Source organism: Convolutriloba macropyga, chromosome 9 (genome assembly GCF_964194025.1).
Source record: "Convolutriloba macropyga chromosome 9, txConMacr16.3, whole genome shotgun sequence".
Taxonomy (NCBI): domain Eukaryota; kingdom Metazoa; phylum Xenacoelomorpha; order Acoela; family Convolutidae; genus Convolutriloba; species Convolutriloba macropyga.
Window position 1 is genome coordinate 10,910,331 of NC_134476.1, and position 25,833 is coordinate 10,936,163.

Below are 25,833 nucleotides of genomic sequence, written 5' to 3' on the forward strand. Positions count from 1 at the left end.
GCCAGGATGCTCTAACTTTTTGGATCTTTTGCGTGTATGCCCCCAATACCTTATGCAGCCCCCCGTTACAGAGCGCGTGCCATTACATAGTAAATCAACGTTGAGTTATGGCACGTGCTTCTGGGGGTAGCAAATAATACGCACCCATTTTGAGAAGGCAAACGGAAAATATCCGCCTTTTTTTAACGACAAACGTTTATATAATAGCTGCTACCTATTAATTGCTCTTAAACAAAGTTTTTGTAACTATTTTAGTCTTATTTCTTGTGGTTTTTGTTCTGACAGATTTTTTTTGTCTGACCAACAAGTATTGTGACCTTTTGTCTTGAGAATCGGATTGGAGTGGTAAAGCCCGGGTGAATGAATTTGCCGAGAAGTTCCGTAAGAGCATTACTGTTCTCTAGTAATGCGATTCACTGAACCTGCTGAGATACACAAATTCATTTGACTCAAGCTTAGCTCTGTTCCTTTGTTAATTTGAATTGAGTCGAAACCATTAATATGCGAATTCTTTGTTACTTCAGTAGGATGTTAGCATCACTAAAAGTATCATAAAATTTTGTCTGTGATTTTATTGACGAAGTTTTTCTGTAACTCTATTGTTTTTTTGTTGATTTTTTTCTGGCCTGTTTTAGTTATTCTCAGTTTCAGATGTTTACTGTCACAATTCTTGTTGGTTTTTGGAAATTTAGAGAGTTCTTTTTTGAAATGTAGTAAACTAAAGTAAGTGCTGGGGTTTTATTTGTTTTAATTGAACCTTACGCTTCTGAACCTGGATTTGAATTTTTGTTTCAATGAAATCAGGTTTCATCAGTACAATGATAAACGTCCATTCATGTACCAAAAAGGATCACAAAAATTTTATCTCGTCTGGCCAAATCGATTTTTCATCGAAAGAAATTTTACAGATCCTGTCCTCGCTTGTGGTTGTTCCAAAATAATATAAAATGTTTCTTTGATTCGTGGGTTAGAAATTAATGACAGTTGTAATGTAACTTGTCATCATTAAGAGTTATAAACTTTTATAAACGAGTAATGGTTATGATGACGTTTTGTCCACTTATGTGCATTGAAAATATTTTCAGCTTTTACGTTAGTATGCTGATTTTGTTTTGAGGTAGCTTTGAAAAAACTAGAATTGATTTTGTCCAAAGTGTTTTATTGCGTGTAGTCTTTTTCTTGCCTTGCTCTGTGGCTTCCAGGATGGTTCTTAATACGTCGCAGGTTTTAATTTATTTTTAGATTTTAAATTACCAATTATATGAACACAAACGAGACGACAAAAACATTAAACTTAGTTGCTAAATTTTGATCAATTCTCCAATTTGCGAGAAAAATTTGAAACCTGTCCTCGTGAATTTTGCCTGATCTAAGTTGCTCTTACGATATTCAAGTAGCTAAAGTCATTGTAAGCGGAAATTGTTTAAAAACTGCCTATCATCTGCTTAATAATAATCTATACTATAATGCAAGGCATCGCACTTAATTAGAAAGGCTGGTGAAAATTTGGATAGTTTGGGTTTGAGCCACCTGCTCCGTCAAGTTTAGTCTGTGCATATTTTGTTCACGCGGAAAATGAGGAAAGGGTGTGTAAAAGCTACAAGTTAGTAAAAAAAAATGGTGTGATATACAATACGAGAGTCAATATTTTCTATCTTGTGACTAAACTAAATCAATTGAGGCTTGACATTTAAGCATTAAAATAATTCAGTTCAACTTCTGAACAGAATTGTCAATTATAGGTGCTGGTTTGAATCAGATAATCAGAAGTTATTCAGACAAAATCTATTCAGTACAACTTGATAGTTGGAGTTACTGTTGATAACTAAGTCTCGTTGAAAAATACCAACCAGTTTATGTTCATATGATTTTCATATACCATCAAATAATTGTTTGTTTTTCTTATACGTAAGACGGCGATGTTGCCTTCAGATTGACTGGCCTGGACCATAGTTTTATTGCCAATTTAGAGTATTGTTGCCAATAAGTATCATTTAATTACATTAGATTCGTCTCGCAGCTCTTTATCTGCTGTGTTTTACAATCGCCTTGAGCGAGTGAAGATTATATGCATAGTTTGTAAAATGTGGTTAAGTTTTGCAGCTGTTCATGAAAAAATGAATTTTTTAACCCTCTCCATGCCTCGGTTTTTGGCTCATTTGGGAAAGAAAATGAAGTCCTTGTTTTGTTTATTTATCATATGGCCTGCTGATTTTTCTGGGGGTACAGTTACAGAAAGTTAACTCATTTGAGATCTCAGGGAAGAAGAATTTATCAGTTCGTAATGATTGAATGTTTTAGCAATCACAATATGAGAAACATCGGTGATGTCTTTTTTGTTGAATAATTAATTAATCTCAACATGCAATTATAGAATTGCAGATCATATAGTGTTTTGCGTTATACCAATTTGTGTAAGACGGACTTGACTATTTTGACTATTCATCGAAAAAAAAAATGAAAAATAACAATAAAGCGCATGTTTAATAATTTTCTCATCTTATTTATTTCCGTATAATTTGCAAAGATTTATCTATTAAGAAGATCTGTCTTAAATTAAGTCTTCCAATCGTAATTGTTTGGAATTTTGTGAAAGTTAAGTGTAGTGCTGACTGACTTTTTTTAGAATTTGTTTAGCTGCAAGCTAAGGGTAGCTATGTTTCGCAACTCTTTTGCTATGTTTTCTTTTTGTTTCGTCGACTGACGCTTTTTTCGTTTCACAATTTTCAGTGCTGCAAAGAACAAGCGATTAGTTTTATTACGTGTCAGGTCATTTTTCAATTCTCCCAATAACCTGCTAATGAGGGACAATTTTTTATGATTGTTTTGAAGTGTTTTAAAAGACGAATTTCAATTTTAAATTGTTTTCTGTTTCTGTTAAAATAAAAAATTGGAAATAACAAATGGGACTTCTTAGGAGATAAGTTAAACTGAGTGCATGTTCTTCTAATTTAAGGGCAGCAAATAGAAGCAGCAATAAGTTAAATAGATTATTAATCAAAATATAATATCTCAGCATTAAAAAATAGATGTTTCTTTTTTGGTCGTTTCTTTGAACCGTGAGATATACGAATCTATTGCGTCTATTTTCTGCCAGCCTTGTTTGGTGTTGGGGTTTGTTTACCAAAGCAGTGCTGCAATCATCGCTTTAAAATTTGTATGATCATTCTTGGACATTGTCGAGAAATTGTCTAGAACAAGTTTTGCGAGATTTGGCCGCACTGTTCAGTTGCATTTTCTCTTTGAGTGTATTTTGTTCGTGCAACCCCCCCCCCCGCCCCTCCAGTGCCCCGCCCCAACTTGCCTGTCATTTAAGGACAGTTCGATCGACGTTAGTCTGTTGTGTGATTGATTTGTCCACGTAATGCTTGCTCTCTAAGAAGCCTTTTGCATTAAAGATATATTCTACTGTTTATGGATAGCCTCTCTGTAATGAACACCACTATTTGGCAAAGTTACATTAACAAAAGACGAAAATTACAGTAATAATTGTTAGTCTCGACTGATGTATAAAGCAATAAAGTTTTTGAACTGTTCAAAGTCTCTAATGATCTGTGTTTCAAGAGATTTGTTCTAACTTTTGATATAAAATTTGGTGTGCTTTGTATTTAACAGCTCACCTATTACATTTTTAATGCTCTGATAAAATTGTTCACGCTCCTTGTGATATTCTAATAGTTTTAAAGTCTTTTTGAAATTTTGGCGTTTTTTTGTAACTCTCAATATTGAGTAATGTGCTGTGTAGCGTGCTGTGCTCATTCAGTCCGGGCAATATTACAAGAAAAGCAGGATCAGTATCTGTCTCGTCTAGGGCGACAATGTTTGTCAGAAAAATTTTTTTAATTTTTTTCCGGTTTCAAGCTGGACCTGTCCGAGCATAGCTATGGTACTGCCGAATATTCTCCAGGGAGGAAAAAATTCATGGTGTTTTTATCCGAAATGTTTTAATTTTATTTTATTTAATTTTCATTTTTATTAAAATCCGTGTTGAATGTCCTGGTCGAGTAGGCTAAAAAGCGGATTTGATGATCCCGTTGCCCATCCTTTTCGAATCTACTAGGCTTCTTTTTGATTACTTTATTTCAATAAAATGAGATTTTCAAATTTGATAAAAACATATGAGATGAATTAAACTGCCTGAAATGAAACAATTGCAATCAAAGAACCATTCAATCTGATCATAGTTTAATTAATTATTCGCATTTTCGATCAGACATTACCAAACCGAAATAGCCGATAAATTCTGTTGCTTATAATTATGTTGTTTAGGGACCACATAATGCACCTGTTGGCGGCCGAGGACGGGATGGCAGTGACCAGCATCCTGTTCCGACTCAAGACCCAGTGCAAGCTCAGAACTGTGCAATACCAACAGGTTATCTATCACTTGATATAATTATTTGTCCAAACGGGGACAAAAAACAGTATAAAGATGCAATTATGTCAATTATAGATAGATATACTCACCGGGGAAAGGACTTCAAAGATTACGAACGTCTCTTAAAATAAGTTTGAATAATTTCAGGTAGTGAATATATTAAACGAAGTGGCTACAAACGAGAACAGGGCGACCAATGTCTACAGCTTGAAGGCGGAACCCTCTCTGAACCAATTGGTGCTAACTCAACAGATCAGGCCTCAACAGTACCCACACTACTCTACCGCCCAGCGAAATCTCCTTGTAAAGTTGGTAACTCTCACATGTTGATAAAACTTATACCTCGTTTTCATAACAGACTCCCCCTAAGTAAAATATGCAAAGTCTTTCACTCTAAGCCGCAAACCCTCAGCCCCACCCAGTTTCGTGAAAATGCCATAACGGGTGGGGGTCTTGTTGGAAATTTTTAAAAAATTGGTGTCTATATTGGCAATAATTAGAACTTCAACACTCAAATGATTGAGCGACTCAGCAAAGTGCAACTGAAAAAAAAATCGTTTTTTCACCAAAGTAGATGCTAAGTACGTTTAGGCACAAGAGTAACGCTTGGATTAAATCTTTGGCGTTTTCTCATATAAATTGCAGTCCATTTTAATAAAACCAGAACATCAGCGAGCAGCGACAAACAGAAATTGAGGAATAAAAATATGCTGCAGAAACTGTGGAACCCAAAACAAAACGTTGCTTGCTTCTCTACGAAATCTTAGAAATAACAACCTGACCTTCTTGCAGAAACTAATAAATACTTTTAGGCAAACATTTTTGAGAAATTTTGAATACAAGCGAAACAAATAGATAGGTAATATGACTTCGTGGTACCTTGTAGCCATTGATTTTCTTTAATTTGTCTTTCATTAATGAAATTGTGTGATTGTTTACAGGAGTGTCTCACAGTTTTTTTCTCTCACCATTTCAATACATTAGCTGTTTTCATCTTGGTTTTTTGTCATATCGTGTCACGGTCTTTAATACGGCCCGCCGTCAAGTTCAAAAGAGCAAATGAATTTGAGTAATTGCTCTCGAATAGCTCTAATTGTCTTTGTCTTGGTTTTTTTCCAGTCAAAGATTTTGAATTTTTTGGGTTGTCTTTTTAAGATATGTTCACACCTTTTGATAATTTTTAAAGTCAAATCAGAGTGGTGATTTTGATACATATAAACAGGACGTGGAGCGAAAAAGCGAGTAGGTTTCAAATCCAGTTAAAGTTATATATTGGTCCAGTTTTTTTCGATTTCTCATTGTTCAAAATTCTTCAAAATATATTTTGGGACTTCTATCTCTGATTTCGTCGTCAATGTTCTTGCTACGGCATGTGACGTCACGTTTGCTTCAGGTCTGCTTGTTGTTCATGCGTTAATGCAACAGCTTGAAAGAGTCGTAAGCGAGAGTCATTTTTCAGTCCTGTTGGAGCGAGTTTTTCAAATTTTATACCTTACTCTCAAATGACTCCTATATCAAAGCGATGTTTGCTTTCTTTCAATGAAGAAGGTATGGCTTACCTTAGGGTATGTCACTCCAATTGAAAGTCATTTGAGAGCAGTCAAGGGAAACAGCACATGGGTTGTACAATTTATTCTAAATCAAAAATCTCAACAATTAGTAATATCAGCATTTAGTGGGATTTCTTTTCCGGGATCTTTTTCATTGGCATTTTGAGTTTGCAGGTTTACAAAGCTATCGCAAACATTATCTGACAATCTGAAACCTATTTTTTTGAAAAAAAAAATTGGTTTGACCTTGATTATTTTGTCATACTTGGGCGATTATTTTGTAATACTGTCGTGTTGTTTCTTCGCTTAACTTCAAAACTACATGAACAAAACTGACATCATTCATTTGGCTTTCAGTCTTTATATAGAAACTCATTTTAATGGGATGTCTAATAAGGAAAAATTACTGTTTTCAGACAGACAAAGGTGGTATTGCGGACATATGTGGTTGATTTGTTCATGCTTGCTGTAAAATTTATTTTGACGAGGAATTTATTTAATTAGAAAAATGTAGACTAAGGTTGTATCAGACATAGGCGGACGAACGAACATTTGCGCTTGTTCCAATTTGTCGCGTGATTTTGTTTTATCAGGTCATATGCTACCAATCCTCTTTTTCAAAGGGGAAGAAAGCTTATTTTTAAGGAGAAATTTTGTTATTCATTCGACCATTTGTTTAATTTAAGATACCATACCGCGATAATAATTACTTTTGATAGTTCTTTTTCACAATTAAGTTTTGCTTTGAACTTTCGTTTTCACGTCGTTTACATGTATTTTTAAAGTTTTCTGTCGCTTCGTTCAATGTTGGCTCAAAGGAATTCGGAATGGAGTCTGAAAAATCCGAACAAAATACAATCAACTAATTAACATACCGACTAATGCTTCAGCTATTTTTTGTCAACATAATCTCCTTGTGGTTATAACTGAGAGTGTAATTAACTTTTTCTGCAGAAAGATTCATTAATCATTACTGAGAAAAATCTATAAATATGTCCTCCAACTTAACAAGTTTTTGCTGAACATAGCACTGCAATTTCCTTTTTAACCCCTTTCTAACTTCAAATTTACCCACTATTTTTACACGCATACATTCCTACGCCTCTTAAGTTGCTATAATTAAGCTTTTTTAAACATGAACTATATTGACGTAACGTGTGTGCTCTTTATCCGCACCGAAAAATACTGCAATGCAATCAGAACTTTCAATGTAATCAGACAAAAATTCGAACCAAATTGAAAATACAGCCAGTTTATTTTTAGACTGAACTCAAGAGCTCCTGTCTCAATAATCGAGTAATAACAAATGTTAGCTATGTTAGTCAGCGAAGGCCATTAAATTTGAAATTATAAATGAGATCAACTTTAATCAGACCTCGTATCTTGTCTGAACTTACAGAACCAAATGAAGAAATCTGAAAATTAGATTGAAAGTATGAACTATACCGACTTCAGGCTACACCTAAGGATTTACGCGCTTTCATTTTGTGCAATCTTTTTTTGTAATATCTAATTTGACAAAGCTGAAAGATATTGTAATAAAGCGAAAAGGGGGAAATTATGCGGCTGATAATCCAGGCATTTTACGGGTTAATTTGTATGTATGCAGGCTATCTTTGTAGCGGAGAAAAATTTTTTACGTTAAGCTGCGGTTGAACAAAAAGGACAAGCATTTAATCTTACGGTGAAAAATTAGAGGAGTACATTATTTTTTGTTGCGTTGCTTTTGTGAACAAAAACACATGCTGTCACTTTTTACTTGTAAATTTAAAGGCCCTTTTTTTCAAATATTGAACTGTTTCAATTTACTATGTTGACGGTGAATTGAGAAATATTGGAAGTTTTTTGTGGAAATATGTGTGCAATTCATTAGAATTTATGCTCCTTTTTGAAGTTGACAATAAAAGTTGAAACCAGTGTCCGTTAAAACAGACAGAAGTATAATATCATGTGGCTTATTTAAATGTGAATTGTATGTCTGGAGTCAATTAAATCGAAATCTAGCTGCGTCCTATAATTTCAATCTTTTTCACCTCAGTAGGGGCTGTTTGTTGGGGAAAGAGTTGCTGATATTTGATGTTTTTGAAACTGATTTAAATCCTTCACGTGAACTTGGCCAAGATGATGCCTCAATTGGCGGCAATATATACAAAAATTAACGTTTGTAAGTTTGGTGATGTCCACAAATCAACCGGGATTATCAATGAACATATTTGTACTTATGATATTTATTGTTCCATATCGATATACAATTTCGAGAGAAAATTGAAGATAGTATGAGAGCCCAACTTTTTTGGTTTCGAATTTAACATTTCGAGATTATTCAAAAAGAACGTGTGTTATTAATTGCTCTCGAACGAAGTTTGAAACAATTATTGTAAACGCGTGTGTAATTGTTATGCAAAACTTTTGCTTGACCATTTTTTAGAACGTTCGTTCGGTTTTTTCTCGAGTGACTTTTTCTTTTCGCTTGACTTTTTGATTATTTTAGTATTCAAGTTGCTTGCATTTAGATTGAAGTGTGTTGCTAAAATATAACTCATTTTGAGAGCTGGACGTACATAGTTCGTGTAGCGTATTGTTTAATGTCATCAACTTTCAACCAAAAGGTCGCGGGTTCGAACCCCTCCCTAATCAGAAGTTTACTATGCACCATAAAAGTCTAGCTGGCTTACGCCCTTTCTAAATTGTATGCCTAACCAGTTTTATGCTCGGCTGCAGCATCCAAAAAAGTGACACACCTTATGTACAAGAAAACTAGAAAATATTTTTTGAGAATAAAGAGCAAAGTTGAAAATTTTGTCTTTCCCTATTGGTGGTTTCTCTGACCTCTCGAATGAACTAATTTGCGCGATAATTAGGGACTCCTTATCTTAGACTGTTGGAGTGAACGGCATAGTTATGGGACATAATTAGTTTTTTAATTGCTCTTGAACGAAGTTCATAGCAATTATTGTAAACGTGTTTGTCTTTTTTATGCAAATTTTTTGCTTGACAATTTTGCGCTTTTCTTCTAGAACATTCTTTGACTTTTCAAGTGAATTTTTCACGCTTTCGTTCTTCATTTTTGAGTGATCTCTATTTTCCTCACTCCGAGGTCGGGCTTGTTGCTAAAGTTGCTGTTGTTGTGGATTTTGAGGTTGTCCTGAGGGGATTTCTCCCTGTTGTTGGATTAGAAACTTGACCACTGATCTCGGCAGAGGGCAATCACATGTTGAGTGATTATCATCATTTTTGAGTGATCTCTATTCCTCCGAAGTAAAGCTAATAAAAGATCTGTTGCAGAATAGTAGAGTTAAGTGATCTGTAGCGCAGTGGTTAGTGCTTGTGGCTGTGGATTGGGAGGTCAGTGGGTCGAATCCCGGCGGGGGACAGGTTTTGTTGTACCCATAAAGAAAAATTTATCTAGGCTACATCCCCTGAATTAAATTGCCTCGCCTGTCGTGCAAGAGCAATTTTTCCGACATTTGTCGGTTTATGTTTGAATTAGGAAAGAAATATCAAGTTTTTATTAATTTGCTAGCTTATTTTTATAATATTATGCTGTCTTAAACCTCTGCTTATATTTCTTTTGAAATATGATTTGATTGTGTTTTCAAAGAATTGACTGAATAACGGATATTTGAGACCAGAACAACAGAAAACAACTATGTGCGAAAGCAGAAATTGTTTTTTTTTCAAATCTTCATTCTGTGTCAGCGTTGAAAAATTAAGCTCTCTTGATCTGTTGTTAGCACGAAAAAAAACGAAGGAATCTCCTGTGTATTTTTGCCAATATATTTTCGAAACTGACGGAAAAATTGGGCAAATTGCTAATCATTTAACTCGATCATCGTATCCATTCCTTTCTTTAGTTGTTAATGACATAAATAACAAGATTGGTTCTTTAAGGATCATGCAAAAGCATAGCAGGAGAGGCAAGCACTTAGGTAAGAACGAAAAAAATTGTCTCATAATCAGTCTCATTAAATAGAAATTGTAAGTCCTGTGTTTTCAATCAATTAATAAAACCATGATAAGTTTTTCTGAGGTAGAAAGTTCTTAAAATTAAAACAAATTTCCAGCGGAAAGTAAGTCTATCAAGTAATTGAGGATTGATTCTAGTCGACTATGATTAGGCAACTTGATAGCATAGTGCTTATTTGTTTTTATGAAAAACAGATAAAACAGTCTTTTGAGAAAAACGATGAAGTATATTGTTTTTGTCAACACTGCAACAGTCTTCTCAACTTATGCTTGGTTGACTTTGAAAAGTGCTTTCTTTAGTTGACTCAAATTTGATTTAATCATGAAATTGCAGAAGCTGGCTGCGTGAAGTGAATGGAAATCAATAGACTGATATTTCAGTACAAAAAATGTAAAAATCTATCATTGTATTTCTGTTATTTTTCACGTAAATATTGAATAGAAATATTTGTTTTCTTTTATATGTTTTGTTCAAAATTAGAAATTGTCTAATTAAAAGACAAATGAATTCAAAGTAACTTGCAGTTTATTCAAACAAACTTGACACGAGCAACATCTCAAATTTTTTTTATTAAGAGCTTATTTATTATAAATATAAATAATATTTATTATTTATTATAAATATATATTTATATTATAAATATAAGATCTTGATATTCGGTGATATTTTCTCGATAGACATTTTCAACTGTGATTTCTTTAGTGCATTTTTTCATTTCGAAAAGAATAAATTCAGTCTTCTATTTCTTTGCAACTTCTTATCTCTTAACTCATCGCAACGCTTAACTAATGAATTTAACTCTTTTTGCACATTACTATCTGTGTTTATTTATCCTGATTTCTTTCGCGACTGGTTGAACTAAACACTTTCTGATTTAAACTAAGCTTTTCATCTCGAAACAATGTTTTTGCCAAACTTGGTACGTATGATGGAACATTCTGTGATACGCACAGTCTCACACGAGCTTTCTATTTGTATCAGTCTATTGTGGTCATTATCCAAAAGTTTGGAGACTATGTTAATCTTCAACTAGTGAACTACTTATATTTTTGTACGGAGAATGCATTTTTTTATAGTTGTGTTATTTTGATTCTTCGAATATTTTAGAGCTAAATGATTAGTTATTTTGATTACGTGCTTCCTCGGTGTCTGCCTTTAGGAACAAAAGATTCTTTTGATCGAGCTTGTAAATAAAAGTGAACATATGCCACATTTATGACACTGAAGTTAGTAGATAAAGAGTGGTATGGTTGGTACTATCAATGTACTGTCGCACTAAATAGGGGAATGAAAGTGAACTTGTGTTTGAGTTATATATATATGAGAGAGAGAGAGAGAAATAGATAGATAGCAAGCACTTCAAGAGTGCTAGTATTTCACATCATTATTCCCAATCAGTGCAATGACCTTTTTCCACTTTTGACCGATATACGGAATCGTTCTCTTTCATGTCGTATTTTGAAGCCTTTGACCTAAATTATTCACTTCTGCGAAAACAGATGTTGCGCTTTTGCAGTGTTTAATGAGTTCTGGAATTATAACAGATCGCCTTATTCAATGAATGGGAAATTTATTTGTTCCTGAGTTGAGTTGTAGGAATTCAATATCAGGAAAAACTTCTGACGTCAACTGGTAAAAATCAACAAAAATTGTTCTTCGCTACCGTAATGGCATGTTTTAAAGATTAATTACCCAGGTATAATGCCAGCTAGTAGAATATAACGGACGCAAATAAGAAGAGGAAATGAAAGAACAAAGCATCGATTGATTTTTTGTCAAGACGTGCATCTATCTGAATAAGCATCTTTTAAGGTTGCAAACTTAGGAGTTCTTAGGACCCGCCACCTTGTCCTTTCAGTTTTTTAAAACTTCGTAGAGCGAATAGATCTACGCGGATTTTTAGAGCACGGTGTTTACTGTTTGTTAAAATTTTTAACTTTTTGCCATAGGAAGCTGGAGCGGCTCAAGGTAGATCCAGGGTCTATTAACCGCAATTCCTCGCCCTACCAACCGCCAGAGTCTTCGCCACCCTTGTCGCTTGCGCCCTCGCCACTCCTCAACCCTAACAACGCTTCCACCGCGTCATCATTGGGACTCAAGCAACCTGCTGGGCAGGAGCACAATAACCCCAATAAACAACATAATCAGCACCAATTTCAACCCCCTGTTGCTACAAATGGTGCCTACATTGCTAATGAAAACGCTGGGTCTGGAATTGGGAGTCAACATCTACGTTCTGTTCCCCAATCCCATCGTGGGGTCGAGGATTCACTGAACGGTAGGCTGTCGTCGACAGTGCCTTCCAAGAGTGGCAGGGTGCCGAGTAATCCGGAATCAGTGCCGGACTGCTTTAAAAACTTGATTGACACCACTTCAACTCAGGTTGGAAATTTTTGAACGATGTGGATTGAGAGTTAAATTGGTTATTAAATTCTTGATCAATATTGGGACATCAAGATATCAGCTAATGAACCCAAACATTTGTGTTTGCTGTGAAATTGTTTTTGATATCATACAAAAATTTCTGAGAAAACCTAACTGTCCATCAACTATATCAGACCAAGTATATCGTATTGTTTTATTCAAAAGTCACATTTAGTTCAGGAATTATTTTGAAAGATACTGCTTTTGTAATCTACAATTAAATTTTTTGGCGTGTTCGTATTGTTGCCTATACAAAAAGTCACTTATGAATACCGAAAAGCTTAAAAATAAATGAACCAAAACGACTCAAATCTTATTTGAGAAGCAATTATGACCCCAAAAAGCATTGTAAGAATTCCTGGTACGAATTCAAGCATGATATCTTTTATGATTTGAGTGAGGAGCAAACATTTGTTTCTTAGCGTAAGAGAATATGAACTCAAGGCCTCTAAACAATAGCACAAAAAATTTGTGTACCCAGTTTTTTTCACTCAAACTTGTCATGAGTATAACCGGAAGCTTTAATGCGTATATTCCAATTGTTATGAATTAAATCATATTAGCCTGGTCTAATCACGGAGGTTAACTTGCAAGACTCATGCAAGAATATACGACTGGCAATATTCCTGCTAGGATATTACAAGATAACCGTCCGAGTTGGACTAGGATATCATCTGAAAGTTTCAGTAATATTGATAACCTGAATTTGTCAACTGAAATTTTTGTTCAGCGTAAAAGACCAATTGAGGGTGAAGATAGAGAGCGAGTGCCTGCCAACAGCAATCAAACAACAACTCATCATAATGTCCATCATCATAATCAACATCAGAATCTTGTAGACAATCAGAAGGCATCTCATTCGAGGGATCAAGTCGATTCGGCATCCAACAGTGGAGGCAGCTCGAATATGGGCTCCGATCTTAAACGGTTCAGACCCTCCAATGAACCTAGCTCAAATGCCAGGTTAGACTAGTGTGGCAAGTTAAGGTCATGTACGGACACTATTAAGAGTTCGATTGAATTGAGAGTGACAGTGTATTGAAGGTTGCTTCTAATGGGTATAACAAATAAAATATATTCAACAGATTTAATTTTAGGTGATCTCGAACGGAGTTTGAAGCAATTATTGTGAACATCTTTGTCTTTTTATGCCACAATTTTAGCTTAACCGTTTTGACTTTTTGAGTGACTTCTACGCACCATGATTTTTAGGTGATCTAAATTTCCTCATTCATAATTTGAAGCAGTTCAAACTGTAGTAGCGGCAGTTTATTACTAAAAGTAAACCAAAAAGTACGCCAAAGTTTGTCATTTTTCACTTTTAAATCTTAAGAGTGGTATATAATAACCTCTAATGACGAATTCATTTTGAAAAGCTCAAATTTTGTTCCCCGATTGACAAGAAGTAATTCAAACCACAGTAAATTGTTAAGAATTTTTAGCGTGCTGCTTTCATGCTTTTACCACCATTTGGTAACAAAATGATGTTCTTGTAAGTAAAAGTTGGGGCCTTGTTTTTGTTAAAAATTCATTTGTAGCCATTAGACTAATTAACGATAATTTGATGATCAAAGTTGTGCCAGATTTTCATTCTTGCTTTGAAAACTGTACGTCGTCTACTTATGTAATTTAACCAGCTTATTAATTTTCGAAAAAAGCTGTATTGAAAAATAAAATAACGACAAATGTTTTAATCAATTTTGTATTATTAATAGCCGCCCTCATCTTCTCAGCCGGCTATTATAGCGCTCCTATTTTTTTTTTTACTTCGTCGAATAAAAAAATGTTTCGCTTTACCTCATTTTGCCGCCTTTTCAACATTTTGCGTGAAATCTTTTTGACTTCTCTAGGCTAGTTTCTCTCTTCTCTCATTCTGCTAAAAGTGATTTTGAACATCAGTTGCTCAGCAAAGCAATTCAAAATGAACAGAGTCAGTATAAAAAATTGAAGTCAGAAGTAGAAACGGGATAAACCCATAAAGCCCAATTTTAGATGCCCGCTAATTGAACGTCGTTCCTATAAGTCTTAGTTACCATCTCTAATGCTTATTGGTATTGATAGTAGCCCCTGTAGCCTCTCTCTAAAACAGAAGTATGTTCAACCACGAAATGCCATCAAAATAAATCGGACTTAAAAAAATGTTTTTGGACAAAAATCTTTTTTTTTCAATATCTTCTGTTATTTCAATCCCAATCATGCTTATTGGAATCAACGGCGGCTATTTTCCGGCAATCTGCCGGGTATGTTTTTAACTTGGTCGCAATGCCGGCGAATGGTATAATTCTTTTAATACGACGTCTATATTATAGGGTTTATAAAGTTTGATATTAGATCGACATCGCTAAAGTGAGAATTTTTTGGGATAGTTCATTCCGAAATCGCGTGCGTCTAACTTGATCGACTAAGGGCAGTTCTTAGACGTTCTTGAATTTAACTTCTAAAGTTTTGAACGACTGTCAGTTCGAATGAAGCCTTGAAATTGAGAAGCAAGTCACAAATCTGTATCGTATCGTTCAACAGCTTGAAGGGGTCTTAAGCTGACCTATTGGTTAATTGTAGGTTACGTTGAATCTGAATTTCGCTAAGTTTGTTTATCGACTTCGAAAGCCAACTTGTGCTATGTTTGTATAATGTCCTGAATATATAACCTGTCAGATTAAAATTAATCTCATTGTAAGTAAGTTTCACAATCTCATGAAGTCGACAAATGTCAAAACAAATTTCATAAAAGTTGATAGTAATTTGCGGTTAAGTGGAACGTAAAGTTCGTCAATGTAAATTGTATAATTTGTTGATAATCGATATTATTTGTTTGGTTTCAGAGATAATCAGGTAGAGACACCACTACTCCATGAGTCAACGAACACCCACGATATGAATGGTCGGAAACAACCCCATCTTAGTAATACCACCACCAATGCAGCGCCCATCGGCGTGAACAACCCTCTGGACCTCAATAAAAAAGACTCGAACGGGTCTGAAAGGGTGACAGATGAAGTTGTAGTTGTAGGTGGCAATGTTCTGGAAAGTGGCGGTGATCCAAATGGTCTTGGTCTGCCCGGGATTGTTCCCGGAAAAGAACTGGCTTTTGCGCAGTGTAAGTTTTTAGGCCGGGAAAATTTTTTGAATCTCATGGCAAATTAAGCGTTACTCGACAAAGAATTCTAGTAAATTCAAGGCCAAGAATTCTAGGCAAAAATCAAGTGATGAATCGCTCGTTCAAGTAGTACTTTTTCATGACACACACAGCTACAATAATGCTTCAAACTCTGATATATATATATATATATATATATATATATATATATATATATATACATATATACATATATATATATATATATATATATATATATATATATATATATATATATTTGAAGCAATATATATATATATATATATATATATATACATACTTTGAATATATACACATACATTTGAAGCAATATTGTAGCTGTGTGTGTCATGAAAAATTACTACTTGAACGAGCGATTCATCACTTGATTTTTGCCTGATAGAGACGCTTCTAAATCGCTACCAAGATCATGTTTTTTTTTTTCAATTTTTTTCTCTGTTCTTTTAATCCCAATCAAGCCTATGGTTATCAATGGCGGTTATTTTCGGGCAATGTTGTGCTGGGTATGTTTTGCGGTGCTTCTTTGAGTTCTTAAAAAATTGTTTTTGAGTCCTTTTTTATCCATTTTTTGCTGTTGATTTCAATTTTTTAATGCAGTTGGGAGAAATTTTCGGAAAGATTAATAAGATATATATGACTGATTTTCACGACTTAAAGTACGGATATTTTTTTCTGAAAAAGTTCCTGGGCTAGATTTTGGTAATAAATCATTTCATGCTTTTTAATTTTGCATCTAGGTTTGACGTGCTATTGCGTCAACCGACCTTTATTTGCTTTTCCGATTTTCCTGACCGAGAGTTCAAGGCGTCAGGACATCCTTAAATCGGCCAAAATTTAGTTCTTATTTCCTCATTATTTTTTCTGTTTTTCCTTTTAGAGCTCAAACCTGGTGAACTTTAGTTGTACAGCTTCTTCATTTGTCTATCAGCTGACATTGTTGCGATTTGGTTAATTTGATCGCTATGAAATATTAGTAGCCTATATTTAGATTTCAAATAATAGTTGAATGCTTTGCATTTGTAGATTTTATGGTTTTAAACAGACAGCTGATCAAATAAATATTAAATTTGATTTTAACCGTGTTTCTCTCTGGTGACTCGATTGAGCTTGAGTATATAATTTAAGTCAGTTTTGAGGTCGGTAAGAATCACATAAGCAAGTGGCGTGACTACAATACCACAGTTTTATTGGTCCATTGAGCTATAAAAGTGGGACTACTATCTTTGCACGTATGCATTTTGTGCTATTTTGGCCTAATGTTATATCTAATTCATAACTTGAAATTGGTTTAAGTTTTGTCAATGACTATTAGCTAACAGTTGTGTTAATATCGAAGCATTTGTGTGGCATATTCATTGTAGCAAAGGCTTTAATGCAGTTTTCAGTTTGTGGAATTGATGGGAAGGAGTTGAAGTTGAAAGAAAGGGAAAAGTTGCTGTTGTTCAAAAAACATGCTCTGGTCATTATCAATTTTGTACCTACCTATGCGATTGAGTTGTTAAAACTTCTGCCTTTTACCAGTAAAGGGACATTTATATTGATGATTGACGTTTTTAAACCCGTTTAAGATTTATGGGTCGGGGGCCCCTCTTCTCATAACTTGCTCTCAAACATTTGTAATTCTTTTACTCCTGTTGGTCTTTTTATGATCCAAGAATTTGATTGCTGCTGTTCAGCTGTTTTTTTGTAAGATGATTCTACATTTTTGGAGTGGGCTTGAAACGAGGTGAACCGGTAAATCTCCGTGCAACTAAGGTCGTTCTAGGAGTCTAAAGTGCTGATTATGGCGAGATTACTGGGAACGTTTAAAGCAGGGCAAGGCAAGACAAGGCGTGAACAGCAATTTTTGACACTTATATCAAAACATCTTTTTGTCATCTATCGATTTTCTCGAAAAAAATTGTATTTGCTCAACTCATCTGGTTTGTTTCGGATTAATATTGATTCTGTTTGAGACAAAAAATCAACTCGCATTTTAATCTCATTCTTCAATAACTTACTTGGGCTGCAATTCTTTTTTGCTAGTTGTTGTAAAGAAAACATATCTGTTCGGTCATTTTCAATTTAATTTTTTTGTTCCTGTCCCATATAAGTGAGGGAAGAACTATGTAATATGTACAGGGTGTTTTTTTGTTCAGTCATTTTCTCCAATTGATATATTTCTCGAAGAAAAGAGTTAGTTACTGTTATCATTGAAAAAGAGGACGAGAGCATTTAGATTATTTAAGATAGATGGCTTTTGCATCTCGTCTTTAGCGAGAAGTTATAGGTGTAAAGTCGTTTCGTAATTTTAAATGATTTTGACGATTTTGCATCAAATTTCAGCTAATTGAGTAAAAGAACAAAAAATCTTAAATATCAAGAGAAGCAAAAAATAGCAAAAAATTTTGAAAAAATGAGCGTGAATTTCAAGGTTATTATTTCAATTTTTTTTCTTAATATATCCAACGTATATAATACTAAATATAGAAGGCTGTGAAATAGTATTATAAATGGAGCACTTTTTCTCTTTTTCTGAAGGCCAAGCAAAGGCAAGTAAGAAAATTTAAGAATCGGAAATAGTTCACAGATAAACAGGAAAGCCGTCACAGCAACAACAAATTAACAGTAATGAGAGCCGTAATAGACTATTAGCCAGAATTGAATCAAAGCTGTAAAGAATTAGGGAAAATTGTGATAGCGCTGCTATCAAAAACTTTGAACGAGAACCGACTGTGTGAAACGTGTATTATTTTTGACCCTAGCACATAAAACTAACACAAACAACGAATAGGAGAACCCTAAAAAAAATCTTGTCAAAAACTACAAAGAAAAACATATATCTGGAACTGCTGTACTTGCTGATTTGGTGATCTGTTGTCTACGTAGATTTGCAAAGCTTAACACATATTAGCGCCTAATTTTAATCAAAATACTGACAATTTCTTAAGCATGTTAATTGCTCTCGAGCGAAGTTTGTTGCAATTATATTAGTCCTGTGGTCTTAAGATGCGATTTTTCACTTGACCAATTTTTCGCCTTACCCATGTGACTTTGTCCTCAAAAACGAGATAAACAGGTACCGATCGAGGGACTTTAAGTTCTCTTGGAGCCTTACGCCTAACCAGTCTCTGAGGCTGCGATTCACAAAAACAAAACTGCGAACCAATGAGGCGACAATTTCATGCTATGAAGGGCACCCTTCTAGTCCACTTCTCCCAACCCTACCCCCCCCCCCCCCCCAATCCAATGCTTGCATCTCTGAGTCCCAGCTGGGTACTAACGAAGTCAACCTTTCGCTGGTCGTTTGAGAGCAATTCGGACGTCGTTAGTTGGTTGTTTTCTTTTCAACTTTGGTCTCGGTTTGACATATAGTTATGTTTTCTTTTCAACTTTGGTTTGACATATAGATTTGATTTGTTGTTTCGGTGTAAGAGAAAGTGAGAGAATCTGATTAATTCTTTATTTAAATACAGTGAAAGGCAGTTTTTCAATGAGCAAACAACAGAAATAAACAAGAGAAAAAATCAGCCAATACAATTAAGCAGTGCTTTTACTGAGCAAAATTTCGAGCGATTGTAGCAGGTAGAAAATGAACAGATATTGTCCTGCTGAAAATATTTGAATTGTACAATTGTTTCGTTTTTCTTTTATGCTGACAAGTGAGGGTTCGTCAACCACACCGTGTCTATTGAGCCTTCTGGCATCTCAGTAGAAGAATGAACGACCAGGAACGTTGAGATTGATTGAGAAGGGGGTTGAATGTCGTCTTTGTTCTGTTGGTAGGGATGGAGGAATATAATATTGGTAGAAGTCGGATTCTTACAGTCCCAAGAGTAGTTTAATGAAAAAAGATACATGCTTTGTTGAAACATAATATGCGCTCGTACATAACCTGACCTCCGCCTTTTTAGTTGTTCGTTGGCCTGTAAAACTGTAGCTGTACAGTCCTCAAAAATATAGCTTCAGATTTAAATAAGCGTAATCGAGAAACATTTTTACGGCACGCAGTGGCTACGCACTTTACGCAGCCTGCTTGTTTCGCTATGTAAATTACCAATCAATGCAGAAACGTACTTTGTTTAAATCTTTGAGAAAGAAAATTGGAGCACAATTTTTTCGGAAATATGAAAACATTTTTCAACGACTCAGCATTTTCGCCAATTTCACGAGCTGTTGATTTTTACATTCACCAATGTTAGAAAAACAAAACGCATGATCAGTTTCGTCCATTTTTTTAACCGTCAAACGTTCCAAATTACTGGTTGGTTTATCAGTTACTGACACCTCGTATTGGGTTGATTGTTCCGTGAAAATCCTAGAGATCAATTTTTCTAATTGTTACAGCAATTCATTTTTCCATCCGCGAATTTTCGAATAGCATATACGTTTTTCTCTATTTAAATGGTAAGGATAAATTTCTGATGTTTCTCTATTTAAATGTTGAGGACAAATTTCTGATGTAAGATTGTAATTAAGTTCACTTTTCCTTTCTTTGTTTGCTTGTACATTCTGGTGCTGGCCTATTCCTGGCTGCTCGGTTTGGACTTTAGTGACTAGACATCGCCTGATCACATGGCTTGAGTTACAAAAGTTATCCCGTGGTTTGTCTTAACATGTATCAAAATTAGTTCAAGTTTGGTTTTGTGGATTCAGTTCGCGACAAGTTAAAAAACGATGAGTAAAATATGTTTGAAGGTAAACATTTGAACCAAATGACTGAATGAGTTGGCGTATTTGTCCTAAAATTACTTAGAAGTTTGTGGACTTTGCGCATATGATGTATTTGTATAAAGCAGCTCTTATGAGTTTATTTAGTGCAATATCGAAACCGTGGGAAAATTTTGAAAAAGATTTTTTTTTTTGAAAGTGCTCGAAATTATGGACAACTTGAAAATTGGTTAATAGTAATGTCTCAAAAACGAATTTTTGTTGGCAATAATTGCATTCGCATCTGCCTTTTGGGCAGCTTTTGCTGATAAGTTTTGACTTGTGTTCTAGATTGCTCTGAGATCATGCTAAATTGTTCTCTAATTCACAATTTTAAGCAGCTGAACTTGATTAGGGGCAGTTTACTGCAAAGTCAATAAAACAAATTAAAATCAAATTTTCTAACAAACCTTGATGAGCCATAACATTCACTCAAACAAACTTTGTGCTTTTTCAATCAGTATCTTGTCTCTTATCAGTTGTTTAATAGCCGCCCTCATCTTCTCAGCCGGCTATTATAGCGCTCCTATTTTTTTTACAATTCAAAGAATTTGAATTGTATTGGGGCGCTGTCTTTTTTTTTAAGATCTGTTCACACATTTTCATGATTTTTGAAGTCAAATTGGAGTAGTGATTTTGGTCACGCCGAAACAGGAAATGGAGCGAAAAAGCGAGTGGTTTTGCGGCGTGATTTTTTTTCGCTCTAATTTTAAAGTAGAGAGAGAAAATGGTGTTTGAACAAAAATTCGGTTTCTCGGTAGTGGTTTTTTGTTCACATGCGGCAATTTCACTCTGATTTTTACTGTTTTTTCGATTTTTTGGATCGGATTTTTTTCACAATTGTTTTCCCAATCCATTCGCAGCTCATTCTAGGCCTAGTTTTTTGTTTGAATTTTAATTCTCATTTCTCGCTAGTGGTTTTTTCGTTCACATGCGGCTTTTTGATATTGATTTTCTGTTTTTTTCTTACTTTTTTTGTTCTGATTTTTTAAAAATGGTTTTCTGAATTCACTGATATCCCTTTCTAGGTCTAATTCTTCTGTGTAGTCAATGAAAATTCTTTGAATTGTACGTCAGGACTTGTCCTGCTATGTTTTTTTACTTCGTCGAATAAAAAAATGTTTCGCTTTACCTCATTTTGCCGCCTTTTCAACATTTTGCGTGAAATCTTTTTGACTTCTCTAGGCTAGTTTCTCTCTTCTCTCATTCTGCTAAAAGTGATTTTGAACATCAGTATAAAAAATTGAAGTCAGAAATAGAAACGGGATAAACCCATAAAGCCCAATTTTGGATGCCCGCTATTTGAACGTCGGTCCTATAAGTATTAGTTACCTCTCTCTAATGCTGATTGTTATTGATAGTAGCCCCTGTAGCCTCTCTCTAAGAAACAGAAGTATGTTCAACTACGAAATGCCATCAAAATAAATCGGACTTAAAAAAATGTTTTTGTACGAAAATCTTTTTTTTTCAATATCTTCTGTTATTTCAATCCCAGTCATGCTTATTGGAATCAACGGCGGCTTTTTTCCGGCGATCTGCCGGGTATGTTTAATCAATTTTTTATAACAGTAGAGACGAAAAATATAAGTTATGATAAAAACGAATCTGCCACCTGTTGGCATAAGATAAAGCAGTTGAAGTTCCAGCTGTGCTATTTTTAGTGCCAACAAAATTAGTTCTTCCTCTAGTTCTTCAGTTAAATTTTTTTTTACCGGGTTAGCTATTTTTGACTGCCCTCAGTCACTACCTTTGGTTTTTGCCTGAACTGTATATTTTTACTCAAATGGTCTTTTTGTGTTTTTAGAACATTTCGATTTTCTGTATCCAAAAATGTTTATTAATTGCTCTTGAACGAAGTTCATAGCAATTATTGTTAACGTGTTGGTCTTTTTATGCAAAGTTTTCCTTGACCGTTTTTGCGCTTTAATAGAGCATTCTTTGACTTCTCAAGTGACTTTTTCACGCGTTCGTTCTTCATTTTTGAGTGATCTGTATTGTCCTCACTCCGAAGTCGGGCTTGTTGCTAAAATTGCTGTTGTTGTTGTGAATTTTGAGGCTCTCCTGCGGGGATTTCTCCCTGTTGTTGGATTAGGATCCTGACCACTGATCTCGGCAGAGGGCAATCACATGCCAGCTGCCAAGAACACACGTTTGGCTCTGAGAAGTTGGTTTGACGATTTTTTATAAGCTTTATAATTCGGGTTTTTAGACCAATGGGATTCAAAAAATCCACTTCATCATAGCCGAAATCCACTTCATCATAGCCAAAATGAAAGCGATTGCAGCATTGCAACAAGCAGGGACTGATAGCCGAGTGGGCAGTGCTTATGTTGAGGGATTGAGAGGTCAATAGTTCGAATCCCGGCCTGCTCAACTGTTTTTGCACGCATAAAGAAAATTTGATCTAGGCTACAGCCCCTGAATTAATTTGCCTCGCCTGTCGTTCAAGAGCAGTTCTTCCGACATTATTCGGTTAATGTTTTACGTTCACAAAGCTTGAGATTGTGCGCCCAATAATTACTCTAAAACATTTTTTGTTGCAATAATATTAGTCCTGGGTCTTTAATAGCCGCTGTCAGCCTCTGAACGGCTATGATTTAGACATTCTCCTTTTTTTTAATTTGCTTTGCCTTTTGATCACATTTTTCGTTTTACATAGTCAGAATAATCACGCTCACAGTTTCAACTCAATACATTTTAAATTCTTTCACTCGTTGAATTACGCAATGTAGTTAATACGACCAGGGTCAAAAAGCAAAATCAAAAGAAACTGGATAAATCGATTGCTAACTGGCATAAGTATTAAGCTTTATAGCCTTCAGTTTATAATCTGAGTAAAGTACAGTTTTAGAATCTAACTAAAACTTAACATCAATATAGAACACTTTTTAACACTTCAAGACAAATTCTGTCAATTATTCTTCTTTTTTGTTATCCGTTTCAATCCCTTGCTAAACCGATTGCTAACTTGCATAATTATTATGCTTTATAGCCTTCAGTTTAGAAGCTGAATAAAGTATAATTTTAGAATCTAACTGAAATTTCATATCAATATAGAACACTTTTTGACACTTCAAAGCAAATTCTGTCAATTATTCTCCTTTTATTGTTAGTGCGGCTCAACGGCGGTTTTCTTTCCGGTAATTTGCCGGCTATGTTTTTTTATGCGGTTAACTGATCCTTTTAACTCTTCGTCCTCTAAAACGGGATGAACAGGTTTTTAAGTGGCTAAGAGGCCATTAAGTGGCATTGAGGGCATTAAGTGGCTGATCAGCTCTCGTAGAGATTACCAATGACTTTCTTAAACCTAATTGAAACTTCTAGTCACTTCTGGCGACTTTTGGTTTGATTCTCAGAAGTTGAACAAAATAAATTACGCAGACGTTGCTTCGCACCAACTTATTAGATGAAAATGATGCTCCCTGTTCCCCTTATTATTTAATTCTATGCATGCAAAGCTTAAAAATTAAAGGAAAATTAAGATTAATCTGACAATTCCCTTTAGTTTAAGTTCAGCCCCCTATTCCAGTGAAACCGAGCGGAGCAGATTATCCAAAATAAAGATTTTTTAAGCATTGGTGTTGATTTTTCGCGTTGACAAACTTTAGTGAATTGGTAGTGAATTAACTGAGGATTGATACTCTAAATCATAAACGTTATTTGATAGAAATCTTTAAATTTGGTGCTTTTATAGTGCGCAGGTTGATTGTCCATCTAAGTAACGGTTTTTGTCATTTTGTGACTTGATAACGTTTCATCTTTTCGGGAGTTGCACATCAAAGGCTGTATTGATTGTTTGGTAGGCTGGATTTGTGCTCGCTCCTCTTTAATCAGTTAGCTAAATTTAGCGAGTTCATGCAACAGTTGTGTTAAGTACACTGAAATTTCTTTGATTTAATTGAAACGAACTGAAGCTTGGAGGATCTCTTTATTTGAGCAAACATCTTTTTGTCTCTTCCTTTGAGGCAGAATTTGAAGGCTACGCTTCAATTTGGTTCAAATTTAAAATTTCGTAGACTGACAATACTAATTTGTAATTTGTTGCGCCAAATGAAACGATAATTTTGGTCGATATTTTGTCCTTTAAAGCCTCGTTTTTCTCTGGTCCCATAATAATTCAATCAAGACTTAAGTTGCAACAGATTGAAATTTTTTTAACGTTGATCAGACTTAATGAAATTAACTTTTGTCCTCTATTTTACATCAATTTGCAGTAAATTTAGTTCTTTATAGTATATCCTAAATTTTAGGCTCTGAAAATGATTTTTGCTCAACAACATTTTTGAATTAATTGTCTACCTAATGAAAAAGTGATATGTTTTTCTAAAAAATTCACCTACTCTTCGAAAATATTTGGTTTTTGAGTTCTATGTTCTGTGCTATGAATATATCGATCGGCCAAAATTGACTGGATAAAAAATGATTTTTATCAATTTTTTATCCATAAAGTTTAGTACACTTTGAAGCACAACTTAACGTATTTACCTTATAAACAATATGTTTTCGTTTTTTATTGGCTTTGATTTGATGAAAACAGGTTACAGTGGAAAATTTTATTGATCAAAATATTTTTATTTCTAAAATTTAGTACACTTTGAAGCATAACCTAACGTATTTACCTTGTAAACAATAGTGTTTTCGTTTTTCATTGTCAATGATTTGATGAAATCAGGTTTTAGTGGAAATTTTTATTGTGGAAGCAGGTTATCTTAATAAAATTGGTATGCCTTTTATCTACGCTATTTTTTTTTACTTTTGTCTACCCCTACGCTATTTTTTAAACCTTTATTATGGTATATGATAATTTTATTGATATGAAAACGTATTAATTTGTAAAGACGTACTAGTGATAAAAATTTGTTCACGTGGAGAAATTATTCCCCATCTAATAGTTCTCAGAATATTCAAGAGAATGCTTGATAAGGACACGTTATTGACAAAAAATGTATAATAAACTGAATATGTCTGATTTGTTTCAGGTCTGGCTAACTGCAAGTACTGCATCGAAGACCCACTAAAGGATTTCTCTGAGCTTAAGAGGTAAGAGCAGAACACAATAGTACACTAATAGTCAGTATTGAAACAAAAGTGAACTATAGCTTCGTGTAAATATCAACATGTAAGTGCAATTCTTACGTCAGTCGGTTTTTCCCGCTTGTATCGGTGTGACATTTTTAGCCCCTATTTATATGCAGTGTGTTCGAGTGAAAAATTGACAAAATGTGGGAAATTAGTAAAAATTTGTTCATAGTTTTTAGACTACATGTAGAGTATGTATACATGAACTAACCATTGCGTCTTCATAAAACTATCTTTCATTTGAGTTGATTTGAGGTCAGATTAAACACGTGAATTAATATTCACCGATCTTGTAAATTATTAGGATATGCTCAAAGCGCAACTGATAATGACGTGTTTGACTATATTCTTTCAAGTTCACAAAGATCCCCCGAATCACTTTGTTCATGCGCAAAGATACAGCCACCGTTATAATGGCTAAGGGCAAAGTCTGCAGCCTGCATAAGGAGTAAAGAATGGGATTGGGTGGGCGGGGTAAAGGGTAAGGGGTTTTTGGATTGGAAATGCAAAGAAAAATGGGCTTTTGAACTAACGTATACCTGCAGCCGTATTTTTCATGCCTTGTAGGGGGTTTACTTTAATTGACACTGGTTTATAATTGTTACTAATT

General features: G+C 34.6%; 1 protein-coding gene across 1 annotated transcript in view; it reads left to right on the forward strand.

The window, feature by feature from the left end:
* LOC142345597 (uncharacterized) overlaps positions 1-25,833 on the forward strand; it is a 35,203-nt gene that overhangs the window by 4,265 nt on the left and 5,105 nt on the right. Inside the window, exons 4-9 of the mRNA XM_075397726.1 lie at positions 4,270-4,375; positions 4,526-4,686; positions 11,845-12,277; positions 13,050-13,282; positions 15,142-15,416; positions 25,124-25,184. Of these exons, the coding sequence (XP_075253841.1) occupies positions 4,270-4,375; positions 4,526-4,686; positions 11,845-12,277; positions 13,050-13,282; positions 15,142-15,416; positions 25,124-25,184 (1,269 nt within the window). The remainder of the gene's footprint in view (positions 1-4,269; positions 4,376-4,525; positions 4,687-11,844; positions 12,278-13,049; positions 13,283-15,141; positions 15,417-25,123; positions 25,185-25,833) is intronic.